Source organism: Triticum urartu, chromosome 6 (assembly GCF_003073215.2).
Source record: "Triticum urartu cultivar G1812 chromosome 6, Tu2.1, whole genome shotgun sequence".
NCBI lineage: Eukaryota > Viridiplantae > Streptophyta > Magnoliopsida > Poales > Poaceae > Triticum > Triticum urartu.
In genome coordinates, this window is record NC_053027.1 from 489,791,582 (window position 1) to 489,806,958 (window position 15,377).

The 15,377-nt window shown below is 48.9% G+C and overlaps 3 protein-coding genes across 3 annotated transcripts; 1 reads left to right on the forward strand and 2 right to left on the reverse strand.

The window, feature by feature from the left end:
* Nucleotides 1–6,369: 6,369 nt before the first annotated feature.
* LOC125514465 (bZIP transcription factor 2-like) lies at nt 6,370–7,337 on the forward strand. The gene has a single exon (XM_048679808.1). It carries the CDS (start codon nt 6,536–6,538, stop codon nt 7,154–7,156), a length of 621 nt encoding a protein of 206 aa, XP_048535765.1. The 5' UTR covers nt 6,370–6,535; the 3' UTR covers nt 7,157–7,337.
* Nucleotides 7,338–7,817: 480 nt separating this feature from the next.
* LOC125514464 (eukaryotic translation initiation factor 5-like) lies at nt 7,818–11,187 on the reverse strand. Its single transcript, XM_048679807.1, has 2 exons — nt 10,974–11,187; nt 7,818–9,695 (listed from the first exon to the last, which is right to left on the reverse strand). Exon 2 carries the CDS (start codon nt 9,378–9,380, stop codon nt 8,028–8,030), a length of 1,353 nt encoding a protein of 450 aa, XP_048535764.1. The 5' UTR covers nt 9,381–9,695; nt 10,974–11,187; the 3' UTR covers nt 7,818–8,027.
* Nucleotides 11,188–11,828: 641 nt separating this feature from the next.
* Nucleotides 11,829–13,871, reverse strand: LOC125514468. Its single transcript, XM_048679809.1, has 3 exons — nt 13,554–13,871; nt 12,464–12,585; nt 11,829–12,375 (listed from the first exon to the last, which is right to left on the reverse strand). The coding sequence occupies exons 1-3, from the start codon at nt 13,687–13,689 to the stop codon at nt 12,049–12,051; spliced, it is 585 nt and encodes a 194-aa protein (XP_048535766.1). The 5' UTR covers nt 13,690–13,871; the 3' UTR covers nt 11,829–12,048.
* Nucleotides 13,872–15,377: the final 1,506 nt, after the last annotated feature.

Genomic DNA, 15,377 nt, shown 5'->3' on the forward strand with positions numbered 1-15,377 from the left:
TGCAGCTTAGCCAAAAGCCCTGTCCCGTTGCGGGTCTGGATATGCACGGATCAGCGCCTAGCCGGTAGAGGGCTTAGGGTAACGTGTCGCCGACTAGTTGGGCTTACGCAATACTGGTGTAGTATATATACTACCGCATGATAACACCACTACAGATACAGATTACACCAAGAGAAAGCCGTGTCCTATAACCAAAGGAGTATACAAATACAATGGCCTTTTAGTTATAGACTTATAGTTTAGGCCCTCCTTCATCGGTGCATGCAAAGCAAAAGGGACCTGCATCTGCATGCATGAACCCGCACGACACGATCAAGACGCCGTCGCTGTTGCGTATCTAAACGCTCGATCATGCATGCACGAAGCCGACTCTGTGCTCTACCATCCCAATCTCGCAGATACTGGCTAGTGGCTACTCGCGCTGTCGGTTAAGGTATTCACGTACGCTCCTGCTGCACGGCCGCACCACCTTTCTTCCCCGAAAGCCACCTATGGCTAGACCTGCTTGCCTGCTTTATCATTCTTCAATGATCATCATCAACATGTCGACTTGTACGTGACCGTGCGGCCATACCCAACCCCAACCCCAAGCGCCTTTGGCAACAGCGTCCCCCCGTGCGCGTGTGCGTGTGCGCGCGCAGACATCACCCTAGCGAGCTAGCACCCACCCACCACCAGCTTCTTTTCCTTTCCCAAAAGACATCGGCATTTCGGCTCGTTTGCCCGGTGTAGCCCCGTGCCGTCTAGGGCTAATTCCTGTCACCCCCGATCAGGTAACCATGGGTCCGGCGCCCCCTCCATAGCCCTACCAAACGCGTGCTCCGGGACAAGCTAGGAGAGCTCCGATTCGACGGCGATCGATCGGGCCGGAGGCTTTGCGGGCAGGATAGGGCGCGGCCGATGGGAGTTGCCGGACGTACGCCAATCTCTCGCTCTCTCTCTCCCCCCCCTGCTGGCTAGGGCTAGGGCCATACCATCGAAAAGAAAGGAGACCAGTCTCTTCGCCTCCTATTTGGTCTCTCGCCTTTCGCCTGTGTTTTCCTCACTAGCATTATTAAGCAGGATGGTAGGCCGTTGACGTGATCCATCCTGGGTCTGGATATACTACTGACTGAGCTAACGAGAGCAGCAGCAACGCTAAACCATGGCTGGACTTGGTCCGGTCTCAAGAAGTTTACTACTGAACAACTGAAGATCATGTATCGTCTGGTGGCCGGCCCTATCTCTTCTTGTGAACAACTGAAGATCATGTCCGGTTCGGTTTTCTAACTGTGGCTAATCAATCGCACCCGAGGAATCGACATGCTGGACCCACAAGAGCCCGGTAAATACCTCTTGTTAACAGAGATCCATGATGGCGATGATTCTGTTACCTTGTGCATTATGCTTGATGACGGCATGCATGGTAGAGTGTGTGTTTAGATCGCCTCGATCTTTGCCAAGTGTGTTGCTGTGAGTTTTGACTTTTGACAGAGAGACAGACAGACAGACAGGTGAATCATTCATCCATTCGTGGATTAAAGCAGAGAGGAGCAGGCCAAGCGAAACCAGACGGCCACCTTCTTTCCGTCTGATCACGTACTACGACATGCTTTTGTCTTGGCTCTCTCTCTCTCTCTCTCTCTCTCTCTCTCTCTCTCTGTGTGTGTGTGTGTGTGTGTGTGTTCAAGATCCAAAGAGAGACGGCACGGGATTCGATAAGATCGCACTGTCTTGCGTTGGAACACGACGGCCTCGCTCGTAGCCGGGCGAGACAAATTAAAGCGTACGTAGGCCGTGGAAACGGAGTGGATTAGCTGAGCATAGCTACGAGACGGCACTCATGGCGCCAGCCAGGGATCTCGAATCGAATCGAATCCGGGTTGAGCTCGACCTCTCCCCGTAACTCCCGGAGCCTCCATCCTTTGTTGGGTTTCTTGGCTCCCTCCGTCGAATGTTGTGATGGCCATCACCAGACTATCGGCAGGGGAAGTGAAGACAGCGGAATTTTGGCCGTGCAGGAATTTCGCGATCGAACGGTGTCGTCAACTTCTGATGATGAACTGCTTGACCATGATCTACTGCATTTCTTTTCGGATATCCTTTTGTCTTGTGTAACGAATCACCGTATTTTCTCAGCTAAAGGAAGTTGTCGTCTTCTCGCAGGAGCTAACAAAATATCTTGATATTCAACTATGTTATGTTATGATCCAAATTTAAGTATAAAGATAAATTTCTGGCCGACTACGGACATGGTATCTGACATTGAGAATGTGAAATTAACTATCTCATCCTCGCCGGAAGAGGTGAGTAGGGCAATCGCCTCTATGAAGGCGGGGGTCGGCACCGGGGCCCGACGGCCTGCCAGTTGCCTTCGTCCGGAATTTCTGGAATGTCCTAAAGCCAGTGATCATGCCGATGTTCCATGAATTCTATATTGAAACATTTGACATGTCGCGGATAAACTTTGGAGTCATCACCATGATCCATAAAGTAGTTGGGGCAACGGACATTAGGCACTTCAGGCCAATCACAGTTATCAACGTTCTCGAGCGCATTTTCTCAAAAGTCTGCGCGACTAGATTAGCACCGGTCGCTGAGCGGCTGGATCACCCCTTCCATACGACATTTCTGTAGGGACAACGGATTCAGGACGGGATCATGGCCTTTCATGAGGTTGACCACGAGGTGCGGACGCGCGGATATAAGGGTGTCTTTCTCAAGCTGGATTTTCAAAAAGCCTATGATAGGTTGGACTAGACCTTGCGGCTAGTCCTGCAGCGCAAAGGCTTTGAGGACAGATGGTGCAACTGGATTATGCAGTTTGGTGCGGTCTGGTAAGGCGGCGATTAATATAAATGGTGAGATGGGGCCACTCTTTACGTCCTCCATGGAGTGAAGCAAGGGGACCCGATCTCCCCTCTTCTCTTCAATCTCGTTGTTGATGCGTTAGCGGGAATCTTGGATAAGGCTAGGAGGGCAGGTCAGCTCTTGAGGGTAGTTGGTCACCTAATCTCTGGAGGAGGGGTCATTCACCTTCGATATGTTGATGACACCATGATTATGGTGGATGGGTCCAATCTCGACATCGTCAATCTTAAGTTCCCACTCCTCTGCTTTGAGGCTGTGTCGGGACTAAAGATTAACTTTGACAAGAGTGAGGTTGTCATCCTGGGATTCCCTGCGGAGGAACAACAACTGATTGTCGACGATCTAGATTGCAGACTAACCTCATTCCCCATTACATACTTGGGAATGCCGATGGCCGACTCGAAGATTCTGATGAATACATTCGATCCATTGGTGGGATGAGTGGCATCTCGGGCCGAGCCCTGGCATGGGCTGTTTACTTCAAATGGGAGCAAATCGGTCCTTGTTAGTTCTAACCTAGAGAGCCTCTCCATGTACATGATGGGGTTGTATATCCTACCCGAGGCCGTTCACAATGACTTCTCTAAGGACCTCGCTAGGTTCTTCTGGTAGGCGGCCAATGGTCACCAAAAGTACACATGGTAAAGTGGGCGGATATATGTATGCCTAAGGACCATGGTGGCTTGGGCGTTACTGCGTCCCACCGCATGAACGTTGCGTTCATGCTGCGACGAGTCTGGTGGATCCTACGCGGCGAGGGAGGGTTATGGTTACAACTCAGTCAGGAAAAATACCTTGGGTGAGCCGCTCCTGGCATGCGTCAGGCCGGGTGGTTCACAATTCTGGCGTTCCATCCAAAGGTTCAAGGTCCATAGGGAACGGGCACGGGGATCCAATTTTGGCTGGACCCTTGGTCGGGTATCGAGCCACTGCGTGTGTGCTTTTCTGGCTTGTTCTGGATCTGTGTGGACCCGTCTCTACGAGTCTCCACGGCCTTCCAAGTTGGACAGTGGAATATCCGATTCCGTTGCACATTCCAAGTTCCGCACCACTGGACTAGATTACGGGCCGCCCTACCACTAGTGCTACCGGACTATCCAGACACGGTGTCCTAGCGGCTCGCGCCAATAGCAGAATATTAGGTGAGCACGGCATACCATGCTCTATGCCATCCACCTACCACCCATGGCTTTCTCCGTCGTGAAAAGCCCCCTTACCCTCAAAGATTAATATTTTCGTGCGGCAGTTATTACGGGATCGCCTCATCTCGGGGATAGAGGTACTTAAGCGGCACGGACCTGGTGATGGTCTATGCCCCCTCTGTGTAGTACCTCAGACTGGGACCCATATCCTTTTCTCCTGTATGGCGTCGCGACTGTTATGGACATTCGTCCGAGAGGCCGTCGCGGAGTTTCTCCAACATAGAGTGATGTAGCAGTCGCGACATTGCCATCTATTTTGGCTTATTTTTGCGACGATGTCATGGACTCTTTGGACGACTCGTGATAAGATGGTGATTGAGAAGGTCTTTCGGAGGAAGGCATCTGATTACTTCAAATTTCTTGCTTTTGCAGCATTGGCAACCGCTCTCGAGGCAGCGTGATCGCGACCGGCTCGGCCTCATGATGGATGCGCTCCTGGCTTCAACGCGTCGACTATCGTCGTCTTTTTTTTCCTTCTATTTCTTCTATATTTTCTTGGGCATGAATGTGTTGTGGCCTTAGCTGTCGCTCTTCAGGTGATGTTCGAATGTTGGTTGTATGAATCGTAGCTTTATTTACAAAGCTGGGTAGGTAAAAGTTTATTTTGAAAGAGATTTGCCTGCGTATCTCTAACAAACTGGATTGGTAATACAACATCAACGCATTGCTATCACGAGCAACGTTCTGATAGCGTACGTACTGTGTGATGAAGTGCTAAGAATTTGACAGTAACAGGAAGCAGGATTTTCCGTCTTCAGTTCTGATATATGTGAAGTAAAGTACATGTCTGCTACATCAAGTAAAAATTAGCTAAATTGGTATATGCGAGTGTGATTACTGTCAGAGATGTCCATAACGTGTGATATGGCTTACTACTACAAAGCTAATACTCTGACACCAAGCAGCTTCAGAATGTAGCCCCTTTCTGAGTTGGAATTGTCTGAATCACTACGCTCCCGACACCTGGCAAAACTAATGTTTGTTCCATGGGGCAAAATGATAGACTGCACAGGTCAAATTCTTCTCTTGGCTGGCCTTACAAGATCGGATTTGGACCGCCGACAGGCTAGAGCGACGTGGCTGGGACAACTGCAGTCTTTGCCCGCTCTGTAAGCAGGTGCAGGAGTCGGGCGTCCACCTATTCGTCAAATGCCGCTTCACCTTGAGGCTTTGGCGGATGCTCATTGACAAGTATGGGCTTGCGCATCTGGATCCTTCTGATTGGCACCTTGAGGATTCCCTCCTCTCTTGGTGGGACAAGCGCACCAATTCGAGCATTCCGGATCGTCGAGTCATGGCCTCCCTTACCATGCTCGTATCCTGAACAATTTGGAACGAAAGGAACGCTAGAGTCTTCCGCCACAAAGAGCCGCCACCGCCAATCCTTCTCAAGCTTATTATAGATGAGGCCAACCTATGGGTTACTGCAGGGGCTAAACAATTAGGAAAAATTGTATCTCGTGAGTAATTGTCATGCCGTACTTCGGCCTTGTATAACTCTACAAAACTCTATTCTCCTCTATTTTAATAGATGAGGCAAATCTTTTGCCTTCGTTTCAAAAAAAAAAATGTTGTTCTCTGGAACCAAAACCGACAGCTGGATAAAAGGGACGACAAACCAGAAAAATAATAGGCGTAGTACGAATACTGCCCTAGCTAGTGGATATGGGGTTCTGTGAGCTGATGAGGAAGAGAATTAGTGGCAAGTTGCCAACTGCAGAGGTTCCACCTTCCCTTTATCCAAGTGGAGCTCCCCTGGGCCACAGTAACACCCACAACAGACCAACCAAATTACCTTGCTCTTTCTGGAAGGTGCTCCTGCCGCTTGAGCTCCCCTTCAGAAATTTCTGGTAGGAACCCTAGAAGAAGGCAAGACCAACCTAACAACGCTGATCATGTCTCGTACAGTCGTACTGCTCGGTAGAGTAACCGGTCCATGTTTACAGTATTGCTCTTTCAAGCCACACACTTTTTGTTCAAAAAAAAAGGCCACACACTTGTACAGCATAAATCTACACCCCTTTGACAATTCATTCACTCATCCGGACATGGCTGTCACTGTTACCCAACCACCGTGTCCCTGAATGGCCTCAGCACATCACCTGGTGCTGGTGATGTGCTACAAAGCGGCGCCTCATTCCACCTTTTCATTTTGATCGCGGCGAACAAATGGGCAGCCTTTTGGAGGCATGCACATTTTCCAAAAGCTGGCAGCATGATGATAAAACAACGTTGCATGATGCCCGTCAAGACCCCCGCTAATCTGATCCCAGTCTGGCAGTCTCAGTCCCAATCCCATGTCGTTATGTACGGAGTAGCAGTATGTGCAAGCTAAGCTAAGCTCTGGCGACGTGGGTCCTGTAGCTGCTGCACATCTCCACTATAAATCTGCCCTCTCGCCTCCGTAATCACAGGCCACTCTCTTCGCCCTCGCCTCCGTTCCGCTCCACACCTAGCTAGCTAGCTCGACCGGCCGAGCGAGCATGTACCCCGCCGAGCTCGCCAGCGTCCCGTACCTCTCCGCTGCGACTGCAACGGCGGCCTTCAGGCCTCATTGCCAGGTGGCTCCGGACGACTTCCTCTTCCAGTACGGCGGCGGCGGGCTCATGGTTCCTCAGGCGTCGTCCTACCAGCAGCACGACGTCGTCGGCCAGCTGCTCCACGAGGCCGCTGCCGCCGGCGGCCTCCTCCTCCCGTTCGGGGCCAGGCCGTCCAACTCGGACGAGTCGGACGAGTGCCACCACCACCACCACCAGGCGGCGCACTGCGGCGGCAGCCTCGCGGAGGAGCGGCGGCGGCGGCGGATGGTGTCGAACCGGGAGTCGGCGCGGCGGTCGCGCATGAGGAAGCAGAAGCAGCTGAGCGAGCTGTGGGCGCAGGTGGTGCACCTCCGCGGCGCCAACCGCCAGCTGCTCGACCAGCTCAACCGCGTCATCCGGGACTGCGGCCGCGTGCTGCGCGACAACTCCGGCCTCAGGGCCGAGCAGGCCAAACTGCAGGAGCGGCTCGAGGAGCTCCCTGCTGTGCCGGCGGCCGTGGCCGTGGCGGTGGAGGGCGCGGGAGAAGTTGAGCTTGATGCTGCCCAGGGTGACATGATCGACTAGATGATGATCGATGTTATTAGTATATGAGAACTTGAATTACCATTTTTGTACCTCTGCTCCGCTGCTCGATGTGGGACGCCATTGTTAGCATGTACGTATTCTTTTAGACATACCAGTGTTGGCATGTACTACTACTAGTACTAGTGGTTCCAAATAAGAAAATGCTGGCATGTAGTGGTGACCTTTCCAGTTTCTTTCATAATCTTCTGTCATCGTCATGTAGTACAAAGGAGGAACTTCATGCTCTCCTTTTTTATTTTTCCCAAGGGCCATGGCAAAAATTTGCGAGTGCTATATATCTCCGCAAATCACAACTGAATTGTCAATTTAAGTTTAAAAACCTCTCTCGCAGAAAAACAAAGATAATCTACCCAGGTGATTTCATGACAGCGATGTAATTGCCCAATCAATTAGCTGGTATCAGCAGCTACTTGACTAGGTTGCATAGATCCTCATCAGGGAGCTATGTAACTGTAAAATCAATGTTACATGTCTCTTGTAACATGAGATTTCTGGATAAGCAAAAGGTTCGAGCAAACGCGTATAGCATAAATTATAGAGCAAATCTGCGCAAACATCATCATATAACAACATCTCACATTTAATGTATTCAAACGTAGTTTCATCCAAAGATGGCAATAAAACAAACAGGCACACCAGATGAAACAGACCAGGCATATTGTCTTTCGTTTAATAACTGACTCGATACAGAAATAACCAATAACTCAAGGTTTAAACACCAAACTGACTCAGATACTGAAATAACCAATAACTCAAAGTTTAAACACCACAAATACGAAAAGCTGAAAAACAACGACAGAGACTTATCAAAGACGCTTAGTAGGGTGGTAGGGAATCGCAGTACTGCCTCTCACTCGTCGTCGTCAGATTCGGCGCTCTGGAGCCACTCCACGACCGGCTTGGCGTTCTTCACCACCTGGGAGTTCTTGCCGGCAGCCACAGCTTCATTGTACCACTGGACAATGGTTTCTTCCTCGAGGACGTCTCCATCATAGAGGGCCTTCAGGACGACGGGGACTTCCTTCAGGGCTTCAGCACTGCACTTGCCACAGAACGCCTCGATAGCCTGGAGCAGGAGCATCTGGGACCCTTCATCAGGCACCGCAGCGGAAAGGTACTTCTTGTTCTTCACCACTTCCTTTGCAAACCCCTTGCCCACGCCGTGGAAGAGTGCCTCAAAGAGAGCATGCATCACGTCCTTGGGGGGCAGGGCTGAGGAGGAGAGGACACCCTTGAGCTGAGCTGCGGTGGCAGCATTGCCCAAGTTGGCCTTGATCTCTTCAACCAGTTTGTCATAAGGAGTGGTCTTGGGCCCAGTCTGGTTGCCATTGGAATTACCTTCAGCCTTTGGTGTCCCATTGGAACTGCCCTCTTTGTGCAGGGCCTGTTTCTTCTTCTTCTCCGTCTCCTCGGTGGCAAGCATAACCATTTCAGCAGTTGCTGCACTCAGCTGCTCCTCCATGCGTTTTCTCGCAGCTTCCGCTGATGTGTCAGTCTGCCACTGCACATCATCATCGTCATCGTCATCATCATCTCCAGCAGCTGCAATGTCAGCACCTTGACTGTGAGTTGGTGAGGTTGCATGTTCTTCATCCGAACCTCCCCCAGCAGCCTTTTTCTTTGTATCCTTGGAAGAAGCACCTTTCTTCTTTGCATCCTTTTTGAGTTTCTTCATCTCCTCATCAGCAGCTTCACCTTCTTTCATCCGCTCCTTCTCAGCTCTTCGCATAGCTTTCTTGTCTTTGCCTCCCTTCTTCTGTTCTGGCGGGTTCTTCAGGATGAATGTAGTGAGCTTGTCCCTCATGTCAACATCAGAGAGGAAGCCACAGGCAGCACATTTCAGAGTTATCATCTCTTTCTTGGAGATGAGGACCTCAGTCTCAGGATTGCCACAGCCATAACACTGCACATACTTCTTGATGAAGTTCTCAAGAAGGCCAGCCAGCTTTGAAGTATCATGAGCACCATTGACCAAGGCAATTCCTGTTTTCTCATCAAATTTTGATTGTGCTCCAAGCTCACATCCAAAGTACTTAGTGGTGTAGGAAGCGGGCCTGGCAAGTGCTTTTGCTATATCAACCATGTTCACAATATTTGTCTTGATGCCATTACCTCGGCCTTCTATTTTTGTCAACATTCTTGGCATCTTGTACCTGTAGAAGGCATCATCCTTGTTTGAAGCACCAATGTTTTGCAGCGCCATCTTGATTCAAGCTTTCTGCAGCAGATGCTATTAGATGTGGAAAATTTCAGAAACAGCAGTAGCTGCGGGCCCTTGAAGAAAACTGAGCTGACTTTTTGCACTGGCTGTAGCAAGTGAACTCTCAGAACCAAAGAACGTAATGGGCTCTTGATGCATGCAGGGGATCACAACCTTGTGCCTTTTTCTCGTCGAGCGAGAATACTCTCCCAGCAATCCAACTGATCCCAAATAAACCGATGCTTGTTCAGACATAAAAGAAGCTTCACCTTCTAGGCCCTCCACTTTGTCAGATTGCAGCGATATAGAGGCTGCTACCTGGATTAAACAAGTCAAGATCAGATATCGCTGATTCTTCATGTAAGATGAGATTACAACAAACTAACTGAATTAAAATTATACCATCACATTACAGAAAGGAGACTAGAGAATCACAGTATCAGTTCACATACAACCAGTTGAAGGCAGAATTGCATAAAGGGGACTACCAAATTTAATGATAAAATCCAGAGCTACATAAACAGTATAGAAAGCACATGCGTGGCTAACATCAACAATGTCAGGTTGTCCCAAGAGGCTAAGATATTTGTATCAACTGGCATAGCTCCATGCAAATTACACAAGTACATCAAACACAAAATAACCAGCATGTTGGCAACAGTCTAGACAGCACAGCGTGACCAACACCAACAAAGTCAAGTTGTCCTAAGAGGCTAAGATATTTGAATCAATTGTCATAGTTCCATGCAAATTACAGACATACATCCAACACAAAACAACCAGCAAGTTCGCAAGGGATGGTGAAGATGAGTGGACTATAAACTTTTGGGGCAACTCCTGTTCAGGTATCCAAACCACAGCAGAGTTCTACTCTAGTTTTAGGGCACGCAGCCATTTAGTCTTGATCACATGCTAAGTCAAGGCATACTGACAAACTCATATTTGAGTACTACAACTAACGATACTGAACATCGTATCTTTAAGGACATGGACCAAAAGCATTGTACATGAAACATTAGCATACACAAGATGAAAGGAAGTTCATAATGAAGATAGCATGTTGAGAAATCAACTGACTAGAGCAGAGAAACGAAGGTAACAATATCACTGCTTTTAGGCGCTCACCAACAAAATAAGTAAGTGGGGTTAGGGACAATCTCTACAATTGCAGACACAGCTGAATTACAAACTGACACCAAAATTAACAGAGCAATCGCACAGGTGACATTCATCTAAACTTGCCTCGCGATATTACCAAAAACTTGCTGTATCAGTTGGTGCTCTAGCAACTAAGAAGAAGAAATCAGGAACAAATATGCACCTAAATATCTGACCTCACAACTAGCAATATGATGGACCCACGACAGAGAAACTGATACACAAAAGCACGGACTATTCTGGAACATCGAAATATGGATACTGATCCAGTATGTGAAGTCATGAACAATTAGGCATACGCCTCCATCAATCAGTGCACACAGAATACGATTATAAATTTGTGATGCCCGCCCACCCATCCACAAACATGTCGTTCGCTAGAGTTCATACTTGGAATCTATCTATCTACTCATGTGTTTGCGTCGCACCGTGGCTTACCAACAAAACAAGATCGGAGGGGAGGCGGCCGGTGGATCTGGCAGGCGGCGAGGCGAGAGGGGCGGATCTGGATGGAGAGGCGAGCGTCGGGCGGCGAGGGGTCCGGCGGGGCGGCGGGAGGAGGTCGCGCCGCCTCGGCTGGGAGAGAGCTGCGCGTCCAGTCGGTCTCGAGGTAGGGATTGGGATTGTGGGGGAGACCTGAGGCCTGAGGGGGAGGCCCGGTATTTATACGGGTGGCACGCGGGCCGTAATTTGCACGAAAACCTGTGGGCCGATTCGTAATCGCCGGAGCGGAAAAGATCCAGAAGCGCCCTCCGTCGGTCCGCCCAGCTGTCAGCGTGATCTTGGGTATATATAAAAAATAAACTTGCTTAAGAAATAGGGTTTGGTTTGGTTTGGCAGCGTTTGTTCAGTTGTTTCAGTTGATAGCGTTAGGTTTAGCCTGACAGCGTTTCTTCGGTCGCTTCCTCTTTTTCTTTCCCATCATCAAACCACCATCAAGTTGATCACGATAGCTAGCTGTACATCCAATGACAACCAGAAAAAACGACATGAAACCACATTTTTTTTTTTGAAACTGGTCACGAAACCACATGGAATGTAAGGCATCCCGACCCGAAATCCGCACACTCGATGATCTCCAACTTCAGAAGATAATTCATTTGCAGTTTACTGACTAGAAAGGTTTCACAGAACCAATATTCATCAAGGAACCTCAACCGCGGAAAAAAGTTAATCAAGGGACTTGGCATGTGTACAAGTTGAAAAAGGGTCCAAAAAGTCTGCAACTGAGTCGAACTGAACGAAACAAACCTTTTGGACGACGAGACGAGCGAGTGTTTGAACAAGGATAACTACACAAGCAAGCTCAAACTTTATTCCGCTAATTATGGTACATAAAAATGTTACAACCAGGCACCAGCACCAGCACAGGAGTGCTCTTTCAGAGTGGCAAGACTAAAAATACAGACCTCGTGGAATCGCAGAAAATGGCATCCAAAGCCAATACAGGAAGGCCGGATAATGCCATAATATATAGACTGCTAGCAAGCAACATGAACGGCTCTGATCCTGCTTACTTCTTGGAAGGAATAAGGTAGTTGAGGAAGGGTTCTGCCTTCGGGGCAATAGACTTCACATCATCAAAAGAGGCCATTTCAAAATCCTCATACTCAAAGCCGGGGGCACAAGTGCAGCCAACAAGGGAGTAGTGCTTCTCGGGATCTCGCTTCCGAGAGTTGACCAGATGGCTGCCATCGGATGCAAACGACTCAACATCCAACGTTGGGAAAGATCCAAACCACACATTTGGTGGCACGGTGTACTGGGGGCGCTGCCCAGCGTCTAGGTGCGGACCAATTACGGTGAGGTCAATGTGGCCATCGTCGTGTAGCTCGAAGACCTAATCAAACAGAGAATAGCAGTATTAGCTATATTCAAAATGGCAATCTCACTGCCCATATAAAGGCAAGCGTGCAACTGTCACCAACCGTGAGAGGCTCTCCCTTGTAGAAATGCCAGGTTTCAGCACAAGGAATACGATGCAGATGTGAAACACTCCCTGCAGGAAGCAAGAAATAGATAGCAGTGCTCACAGCACGGCCGACCTTGTCTGCAGCATACATAAAGACGGTATTAGAGGTATTTCAATGGCAGCTTGACGATATGTTCACCTGCCCTCCACTTCTAGGATGTACTCCATACAGCACTCCAGACTAAAACAGAGGGAGAGCACAACAGTCATTTAAACAAGACCTTCTGGTAAACATTTCCAATCAAGAAGCATCAATAGGTTTCCCGTTTAACTATCAGAACAGTATAAGGTAGACAGACATCAACAGGTACAAATCCAAACCTGGAGTTACCAAATTAGCAGAAAGATAAATAGTTCACACTAAATTTGCCTTTTGTGGAGCATATTAAAAAGGAGCGAGTTCCTATCAAGAATGTTTGCAGTAACTGTAACTGTTCTGGCAGCGATAACAGCGTGTACTATTTTTGTTAGAAGAATCAACTATCCTTGTGCAGCCATCCTGCGACATCTTATGACATCCATTTACAGGTTCCGGTAGGCAGTAGAAGCAGAGCAAGTACAGTAATGCAATCTTCCTAAAAGCAATCATGCCTGATGTATGTAACAACAGTAGCATAGCAAAATGTATTTCATGCCTGATGTATGTAATAGCAGTAGCACAAAGTTATACTGTACTAACTAGTGCTATATCTAAGACATCATGATACGCCCAGGCCCCAATCCCCTGGCTAACACCCCTGGTTTCTGCGCACTCGATGATGCAGACACAGTGGTGGGTTTTACTATCTGAATTCCCACTTGCCAGAATATGGTACTCTACCATCTAAGGTCTCCAAGGTGTCTTCTGCACACGCTAAGGCGAAGAACAAGCAGAGACCCCGATTGAACTGGGCCCAATCCAATCGGCGCATCGCACCGCACACTGCTGCACCTTATGTTTCATCTTTCTGAGCAGAAATACTCCGTACTAACCATCCCACTCCATCCGTGGAGACTGGAGAGAGCGATCAGATCAGATGAAACAGACGAGAAATGGGCGGGCGTACACTGCGGCGGGAGCTGGGCGGTGGTGAGGGAGACGGAGGAGTCGCGGAAGGTCTCGGCGTAGAAGCCGCCCTCCGGGTGCGGCTTCAGATCCAGCAGCGCCGCTACCTCCGTGGCCGTCATCTCGCAGGAGCCCATCTCTGTCGCTGTCCGCTTCGAGGTCCCTGGCTTTCTGGTGGCGAGGTAATCTAGGGTCGTTGAGCGGAGCCGGAGCCGCCGGTGATTGATTGGGCTGTTTGTTTTATCCGGCTGGAACGTGGGGGGTGCGCCGGGGAGCGGCTGCGGGGGTTGGTGGTGGTCAAGGTCTCCCCTCCCCTGTGCCGGTCAGCCGATTTGGATACTCTACGTGCTGAACCGGCTGCTCCTTGTTTTCTTCGCAATGCTAATTGGCGAACGTTCGCTGACTTCCAGCGAGCGCCCTCACAGCCGTTTGCTCGAGATCAGCCTAAAAAAGTTGTCACCCCCTATAACTAAAATTGCCATGAAAATCGTTCGTAAATGGCATCCTCCTTAGCAAACGTTCACTAGCTAACAGGTTTTTATAAAGCCTTATTTGTGTTGTTGGGCGCCTGCTAACTCAACATAGCATTCCCTTCTTACTATTAAACTTAGGACTTTGGTCGAGCTTTTCGGGGTGGCACGGTAGGTCCAAAGCATGACACGATGTGGAGTAAAACTGGTCGTGCTTGGATCGGGCCTGCCTAGTTGGATCCAAAATCTTCAAGTGAATTGCAAAAAACCACCACATTGAAGCCTAGGGTTGCAGAAAAGACTCTTCTACGTTTTTGTGCCAGAAAAACTGATTTCGCGCCTAATCATTTGCAGAAAACACCTAACCGTCTGTTTGGACAGTTTAACCTCTATTATGACAGGCGGGGCTCGATTTTGAGGATGTGGCGTGACGCCCACGAGCTCACGCCGTCTGACGGTGCTATAGTGGCAACGGACGCGCCGTCTCGGTAAAAACAGCACGAGTCTCTTATCCACTTCATTCTCCCCTTTTCACCACTCTACTCTCCTCTGTCTCTCTTTCTCCCCGTGCTCCATGGCGACGACGAGCCCTGACGACGGCGGGGGAGTGGATGCCTCCGGCGGGGGAGTGGATGGAGGCTGCAGCGGAGGGTTGCTTCCCGGCGGCGAATCGATCGAAGTGGAGGAGGTGTGCGGCAGCTCAAACCCTAGTCGGGCCCCGAAGAGGAGAGTGTCGTCGCCGTCGCTTGAGTACCGCGCCGCCGGCGCTCTTGCCCGTGCTGTGCAAGCTACTCCGACGGGTAGCCATCAATGGGCTTCTGCATTTGGTGGCGTTGAGTAAGTTCTCCCCCTCTTTTACTGTGGATTCTAGGGTTAGGGTTCAATTTCTCATTGTTCAATAGTTAGGCTTCGATTTGAATGAACTGTAGGCCATTATTGTTTGTAGTCTAACCTTTGATATGTATCCTATCAGTTAGATGAATTTGGTTCAGTGTATGAAGTTAACTGAATTTTCTCAGTGTACAAAAGGTTTTCAGTTGACTGAATATTGTTTAGTGTCAACAGTTAACTGAATATGCACTGTTTATAGTGTATAGTGTAGTCAGTTAACTGAATTTTCTCATTTGTAATATTTAACTGAATATGCACTGAATAGTTAACTAAATTTTCTCATTTGTAATATTTCAGTTAACTGAATATGCACCGTATATAGTGTAGTCAGTCCATTGAAACTGTATGTATGAACTTAACTGAATTTTTTTAGTGTTCAAAAGATTTCAATTAACTGAATATGTATCAGTTTCACCTAGTAATTTGTAATATTTATTTGTGCACTGTATATACTTCAGTTTGTT

What these genes read in the sequence shown, in the direction of transcription:
- LOC125514465 (XM_048679808.1), top strand. Translation starts at nt 6,536, where the DNA reads ATGTACCCCGCCGAGCTCGCCAGCGTCCCGTACCTCTCCGCTGCGACT.
- LOC125514464 (XM_048679807.1), bottom strand. Translation starts at nt 9,380, where the DNA reads ATGGCGCTGCAAAACATTGGTGCTTCAAACAAGGATGATGCCTTCTAC.
- LOC125514468 (XM_048679809.1), bottom strand. Translation starts at nt 13,689, where the DNA reads ATGGGCTCCTGCGAGATGACGGCCACGGAGGTAGCGGCGCTGCTGGAT. An exon ending in CGCCCAGCTCCCGCCGCAGT is followed by an intron (nt 12,586 to 13,553) that starts GTACGCCCGCCC and finishes TGTATGCTGCAG; the next exon opens with ACAAGGTCGGCCGTGCTGTG. An exon ending in ACAAGGGAGAGCCTCTCACG is followed by an intron (nt 12,376 to 12,463) that starts GTTGGTGACAGT and finishes CTGTTTGATTAG; the next exon opens with GTCTTCGAGCTACACGACGA.